Source organism: Paramormyrops kingsleyae, chromosome 17, assembly GCF_048594095.1.
Source record: "Paramormyrops kingsleyae isolate MSU_618 chromosome 17, PKINGS_0.4, whole genome shotgun sequence".
NCBI classification, from domain to species: Eukaryota; Metazoa; Chordata; class Actinopteri; order Osteoglossiformes; family Mormyridae; genus Paramormyrops; species Paramormyrops kingsleyae.
The window spans coordinates 2,523,774-2,531,183 of record NC_132813.1 but is presented as its reverse complement, the minus strand read 5'-3'; the positions used below and the strand labels follow the sequence as shown (position 1 = coordinate 2,531,183).

Sequence of the window (7,410 nt, the reverse complement as noted above, 5' to 3'; positions counted from 1 at the left end):
CAGAGCCCTTTCGCCTCCTTAATAAAGCTGTGTTAGTGCTGAATCCCTGCATCATCAATGAAACTGGCCAGCTGCATTTAACATGTAGGAATGTCACAGCCCCCCCTACTGGTTTGGAGTACAGATGCATCGATGTGCCCTCGTGGATCATCTTCACGTGGGGAGGGACTCTGGAGTGTTGCATCATGTGTCATGATGACTTTCCACTGCCTGTGTCACCATCGTGTTGCGTTCACCTTGTCATTCATAAAGTCCATGTGGCTGCTCAGGACTGGATGACTTAAATGTCCCAATGGCCAGCGAGAGCCTTATGATTGGGAAGGTTCAGTGATATTTCTGCTAGGGGTGGGGTGGGGGGGGGGGCTTCATTTAGATTTAATTGCTCTGGGAGAAGGAGCTGATTCCAGGTTTTGAAGTGGCTAAACATGGTGGGATGGCAGCAGGTGAATATGGCGCCAAATATGAGGCATGTGGCTCCACTAAGTCCAATCCTGAGTTGGCTGCCGGTCCCTTTCGGCGTGACGTGCCTCTAAGCTGGCTGCCGGTCCCTTTCGGCGTGACGTGCCTCTAAGCTGGCTGCCGGTCCCTTTCGGCGTGACGTGCCTCTAAGCTGGCTGCCGGTCCCTTTCGGCGTGAAGTGCCTCTAAGCTGGCTGCCAGTCCCTTTCGGCGTGACCTGCCTCTAAGCTGGCTGCCGGTCCCTTTCGGCGTGACGTGCCTCTAAGCTGGCTGCCGGTCCCTTTCGGCGTGACGTGCCTCTAAGCTGGCTGCCGGTCCCTTTCGGCGTGACGTGCCTCTAAGCTGGCTGCCGGTCCCTTTCGGCGTGACGTGCCTCTAAGCTGGCTGCCGGTCCCTTTCGGCGTGACGTGCCTCTAAAGCTGGCTGCAGGTCCCTTTCGGCGTGACGTGCCTCTAAGCTGGCTGCCGGTCCCTTTCGGCGTGACGTGCCTCTGAGCTGGCTGCCGGTCCCTTTCGGCGTGACGTGCCTCTAAGCTGGCTGCCGGTCCCTTTCGGCGTGACGTGCCTCTGAGCTGGCTGCCGGTCTATTTGCCTCTAAGCTGTTTTCTCCTCTTCCTCAGGCTATCCTGGAGGGTATCCCACCACCGCTCCCACCTACACCCCCAATCTCTACCAGACTGGCAGTCCAGGGTACCCCCCAGGTAAGACCTGCCCCGCTCCAGCTGGTACCCGCCCCTGCCTGCCCCCACTCCATGCTCCCCGTACCAGTTCCTCCCTCACATACCCGCCCCTGCCTGGATCAGTTCCCCCCCCCCATAACGGGAGGTGACAGGTGCGTCCCAGACCACGGCCTCCTCTCTGCCTCTCTCCGCACGAATTGACTCCTGTTCAGGCGAACATTCAGATATCAGTTTATGGAGCGGTTAGGATCAGACTAACCAGAAGCCACCTAGCAGTAATTAAATGGGGGGGGGGTGTGATGGGGTTGGACAGGCCAGCCAAGAAAGCAGCGCTGGGTTACTTGGGTTAGTAGAGATGTGTGTGTGTGTGTGTGTGTGTGTGTGTGTGTGTGTGTGTGTGTGTGTGTGTGTGTGTGTGTGTGTGTGTGTGTGGTTTCTTATCCGTTGTCCTGTCTCTGTCACTGATGTTCAGCACTTCCTTTGGGTAATTACAGCCCATTCTGTAGGTGGGACAGTGTAGCCCAGCAGAAGATGGCAGCGATGGTGCACTTGTGGTATCCAGGTTTCATACAGAAGCCCCACATTTCATGGCTCTTTTCATGATTTTGTCTGTCATCCATTTTTATCACTGAGTTTGTCCTCTTAAGTAAGTCAGCTCTAGCAGGATTATTACACTGACACTTATTATCTGAAAATACCAGCAAACTTTTCCGGCAAACTGTCAGCACAACCGAGACTCACCATCTGTGCTTCAGAGAGACAGGAGTCTGACTTGAGCTTGTGACTCTTGGAGGGAGTTTGTTCTGTAACTCGCAGTCTGGGTGGTACGACTCCTATTGTTTATCCATGGTGTAATTAAATCTCTTCATCCAATGAGGTGCCTTAGAATTAATGGATTACCAAGAATACTTTAATGTTCCACAGGGAATTGAATTAACAGTGAATCAGAGGAGTGGGTGTGTTGGAGGGGGGAGGTATGTATTGCATTGTGGGGACAAAATATCTTCACAGTGTGATAAAAACCTGTTATTTTGACGTTGTGGGAAGCATTTTTTTGTTCTCCACAAAAGGGAAGCTTAAGTTTCTAAAAATCTGTGACTGCAATAAAAAAACATTCAGAAGTCTTGTATTTTGTTTTCTTACTTGTGGTTAAATTAGGGCTTGGTAGGGATTAAGGCTGTCATAGGTCGGTTTAGGGTTTTCCCCCTAGAAATGAATGGACGGGACCCACAAAGATTTGAATACAAACGTGCATGTGCATGTGCGTGCGAGATTGAGAGAGAAAGAGAGAGAGTGTTACTCTCTGCAGTACCCATTAGTGTGCTTGGGCAGGTATTTCGCAGCCGTTTGGCGCCCCCTAATGGTGTTAATGTGTATTTTACAGAGCACAAGAACTTCAAAGGAATTTAAATTGGTCAGTAGCAGTGACTTGGTTTTTTAACTGATGGTACAGCTAAAGTGAAAAATACTGGCCAGGTTTAAAGGAGACAGACATCAGAGACACCCAAAGGCAGCCTATATATCTAGCAGCCTCTGTGTCTGCCATAAAACATTTAAAATTTCATTTGAAGACATGTAACAGGAGTCCTGGGGTGTTCTGTGAATAACATATTACATTAGAGTTTTAAAATACAGCTTTACCCCCAGGGCTTCACTAAAGAAGCTTGAGGAGAGTAAAGTGGAAATTCTGGGAGACTCAGTGCTGTGTATAAGCATTACCAGCCGCCCCCCCCCCACCCCGTGCCACATCCCAGAATCCCCAGCTGTCAGTCTGCTTAGGATTGCAGCTTTTGTTCGGCCGTGTTAGGTGCTAAAATGTGACAGAGCCAGGCTGGGGTGAAGTTATTAACACCAGCGGGGGTGCAGTCACGGTTATAATGTTCACTAGAGCCGGGAGGAAATTTTGCAAACACTTCCGGTTCATTCCGGCTTGGGAACATTTGACCTTTGTGGGAAGAAAACCGTGTCCAAGACCTTGCAGTATTGTTGGTGGTTCAGCATCAGGCAAATCCACAGATACAGGCCAGGAGGGGAAGGCAAACTAAACAAAATATTACCATTTCAATGTAACCCTTCTGGAGAATCAAGTGAGCTGCTTTCGGAAAACCAGCTGGGAGATGGGGAATGCTGATTTAAGGCTCGCCCTTGGGCAGGTGATGGATGGGTCTATCAGAGCGGCATTAAATTATGGGTGGGGCTAACTGGAGGCTGATCAGGGATTGGGAGGGCTATCAGAGCAGCATTGGATTATGCGCATGGCTAACGAGGCTTATCTGTGATTGGGAGGGGCTATCAGAGCAGGATTGGGTTATGGGCGGGGCTAACTGGAGGCTTATCAGGGATTGGGATGGAATATCAGTGCAGGGTTGGGTTATGGGCAGGGCTAACTGGAGGCTTATCTGGGATTGGGAGGGGCTATCAGATCAGGGTTGGGTTATGGGCACTGATAACTGGAGGTTTATCAGGGATTGGGAGGGGCTATCAGAGCAGCATTGGATTAAGAGTGGGGCTAGCTGGAGGCTTATCTGGGATTGGGAAGGGCTATCAGAGCAGGGTTGGGTTATGGGCAGGGCTAACTGGAGGCTTATCTGGGATTGGGAGGGGCTATCAGATCAGGGTTGGGTTATGGGCACCGATAACTGGAGGTTTATCAGGGATTGGGAGGGGCTATCAGAGCAGCATTGGATTAAGAGTGGGGCTAGCTGGAGGCTTATCTGGGATTGGGAAGGGCTATCAGAGCAGGGTTGGGTTATGGGTGGGGCTAACTGGAGGCTTATCAGGGATTGGGAGGGGCTATCAGAGTAGCATTGGATTAAGAGTGGGGCTAGCTGGAGGCTTATCAGGGATTGGGAAGGGCTATCAGAGCAGGGTTGGGTTATGGGCGGGGCTAACTGGAGGTTTTTCAGGGATTGGGAGGGGCTATCAAGATTTTGCTTTGTGTGTAAACTGTGTTGTGGCCCATGGATCGTTGTGTGTGTGCATGAACATACGTGTGTGTGTGTGTGTGTATAACACCCAACCCCCTCTTCTGTCCTCTCTGCCGGGGCAGTGCTGTTGCTGAAGCAGGGCTGGCCACAGAGCTCCACGGCAGGGGCTGCGGAGGGGTCCTATGAGCTGGCTGTGGACGCGGGGTCAGAGGGCAGAGCTTACCAGGCCCCGACGGCAGCCTTCAGTAAATATCCCTCCTCTTCTCTGGACATTTGCAACCCCACCACCACACCCCATGCATTTCTGACACGCATCTTGCGGGGTTCGGGGTGGGGGGCGTGTCTCTAGTGCAAGGAAAAACAGGAAGTGGTATACAGAAAAGGAGGCCGGTCTTAGCAGGAGCAAGTTAGATCTTCGGTGGGTGGGTTTTGGCATTAGGGGCTGGGTCAACTCCCTCCACCCCCAACTATGCATGGTTTTCATACATTGTTTAAAACCATAATGTAAACAAGAGGAGTCTACAGTTAGAGAAAATGTTGTTTATTTAGCTGTCTGGCATGGAGTCACACTGTGGAGGGTGTAAACATGTGACAAAGCAGCATGGAACAGTTCATCAGTTAGAAACGCTTAAAAAATGTCAGCAGGCTGACATCGCTGTGTGTGTTCCCCATTGAGATGCCAAATAATGCAGTTTTTGATGATATGCAGTGTGCATGTGTCTGTGCTTCTGTGTTTATGTTTAAATGTGCTCATTTAAGGTTAGTGATATTTCTGTTTATGGCGGGCAAGATTTGTGCAAGAAGTGAATAGCAAACAGGTCTTAAGTTGTTTCATGAACATGAAAGTGCCTTAGAGCTAAGGTGTATTTCTGTTAGAGGTCAGTTGCGCTTGTGCTGGAAAATTGTGGTGGCAGAAAATGTTCCTCTCTCCAGACACACGCATTCAAGTTCAAGTTGCAGCCTGTCACCATGTTAGTGCGCCAAAATGGCAGCTGTTGGAGGTGTGCACTGGTGTACAGACATGCCAGAATGTGAGGTGACGTCCTTCACAGTGACTTTGATCGTCATTTTCAGGTGCTCTGTGGGTTAGTGTGCAATCTTGTTAAATGTTAAAGAGAAATGTGCATGGTTATCCGTTATCGCATAGCACTTCATGTTTAGTTCTTAGCAAATAGAAGTTAGATGTTGTCAATTAGTGGGTACCAGTTAGCGGTTAGCTGATATCGGTTAGCGGTTAGCTGATAGCGGTTAGCTGATAGCACTTAGTACTCATCACAGGGTTGCCACTAGCGTTTACATGCGGGGATGATCAGCACCACAGCAGAGGACAGAATAGAGACCACATGTGACTTTTAGCAGTTAGCAGTTCACAGATAGCAGTTAGTGTTTATCAGTCATCAGATAGATGTGTCTTCGGACAGTTACACTTCAGCGATTCTCTCTGCACTGCCCTGGTTCCTGCTTCACCAGGTGCCTCCCAGCTTCCCAGCATCACGCCCCTCTCAGGAGGCACAACTTCCCCCGGCATGTTTGTTTCTAACATGAGGAAGTGGTCGATGCTGCAGGCCAGTTTGCCAGCAGAACGAGATTGTCCTGCAGCGCGGTGGGGGGGGGGGGGGACGCACCGCCGTGTTAGTCTAATGGAGACACAACTCAGGATGCGGCGTCTGTTTAAATTTCTCATGTGGCAGGTCTCTCTCTATCTCTCATGCTGGGGGGGGTTGGGTCATTAGCAAGAATTCACAGCGCTTCCTCTAACGTTATTTTTTATGTGATAGTCTCTCCCCCAGGCTGAGAGGAGTTAAGCTTTTAGCTAATAATGCAAAGCGTGTTTTAGCTGCAGAAAATGATCTTCCCCTTAAAGCCAATGGCCGTCCTCTGCCTGGATGTTAGCCGGACTCGCCTCCCCCGCATGCCCCAGTGCACCCATACACACACACACATTCCCCTACCCCCCCCCCAGGATGCTCACAGACTCCCACGCAGTACCATAGATGAAGGCCCTTTGCCTCTGTCAAAGTCAACAGTCCCGTTAAGCAAAAAGCATTTTTCAGCGCATTTAATGCAATCAGGTTTGTGCCCAGTTTTAAAACATAAAGCAGTGTCTCCAGTGGCTCAGACTGGTTTTAGTGGTCTATTTCCCAGTTGTTCTGCTGCCTTTGTTGTTTGAAGAGCTGTAATGGTCATGTTTGCTGTGCTTTATATCTTCCAGCAGCAGCTATGCAGCCATGACCTTGCCTTTGACATTGGTGTTGATAAAGGCTGTAGTTCTGTCGTATGGCCCCTAGAGGGACTCACTGTATAACCATAAAGTGCTTCATGAGGGCATCGTTTAGAGCCGCGACACGCAGAGAGGGACAAATAAGCAGAAAATGCACATCTTGTGTTCCTTTATTTTTTATAAGAACCTGCTGATAACCTGAAGGTATTTTTGTTTGTGACTAAGTCTAACTCAGATTTTGATTTCGGATTCCCTGGGGAATGCCATCTCAGACACTGAGGGCTAGAGAGGGGGCCGTCCAGGGGCGTCCCAGCCAGGGACTCCCTCCATCCCACACCCCCCCCCCCCCCCCGCCCCCCATGCTAAATTGATCCCCTGTCATGCCGCTGTCTCAGCTGTCGCTAAAATGTTGCCCCCTCCCTACCATCTTGTCCTGCAGGATACACCACTGGGACCCCCTACAAGGTGCCCCCCACCCAGACTAACGGGGCCCCCCCGCCTTACTCCCCATCTCCCAGCCCCTACCAGACGGCCATGTACCCGATCAGAAGTGCCTACCCCCAGCAGAACCTCTACGCCCAGGTACCGATCCGGAGGAGCCGTTCTCGGTCTATGCAAAATACTGATGACGGTTACAGGTGTGATGACACGTATTTCTCCACCAGGGGGCGTACTACACACAGCCGGTGTATGCTGCCCAGCCCCATGTGATCCACCACACCACGGTGGTGCAGCCCAACAGCATCCCATCAGCCATCTACCCCGCGCCTGTGCCCGCGCCGCGCTCCAACGGTATGGCCATGGGCATGGTGGCAGGCACCACTATGGCCATGTCTGCCGGTGAGCCCCTCCCCCTCCTCCAGAGAGTGTAGAGTGGGCCCCCCATTCAGGGCTATAAATATAATTAAAATATTTCTATTAAGTGCATTAATTTGTACCTCCTCTCTCGACAGGCACCCTGCTCACCACGCCGCAGCACCACACCATCGGGGCGCATCCGGTTACCGTGCCGACGTACCGGCCTCAAGGGACACCCGGATACAGCTACGTGCCCCCTCACTGGTAAACCCACTGGCCGATTCATGTAAGTCTGCACGTGCATGCGCACGCACGCACACACACACA

General features: G+C 51.2%; 1 protein-coding gene across 6 annotated transcripts in view; it reads left to right on the top strand.

Moving 5' to 3' along the window:
* The window catches only part of fam168a (family with sequence similarity 168 member A), a 29,802-nt gene that overhangs the window by 19,644 nt on the left and 2,748 nt on the right, over window positions 1-7,410 (top strand). For 2 of the 6 annotated variants that reach the window (XM_023792440.2, XM_023792444.2), the window contains 5 exons: window positions 1,078-1,158; window positions 4,187-4,309; window positions 6,725-6,867; window positions 6,951-7,125; window positions 7,239-7,369. In XM_023792440.2, the coding sequence (XP_023648208.1) occupies window positions 1,078-1,158; window positions 4,187-4,309; window positions 6,725-6,867; window positions 6,951-7,125; window positions 7,239-7,351 (635 nt within the window). In that variant the 3' untranslated portion in view covers window positions 7,352-7,369. The remainder of the gene's footprint in view (window positions 1-1,077; window positions 1,159-4,186; window positions 4,310-6,724; window positions 6,868-6,950; window positions 7,126-7,238; window positions 7,370-7,410) is intronic. The other 4 variants (XM_023792443.2, XM_023792441.2, XM_023792442.2 and 1 more) reach the window with 4 other exon arrangements.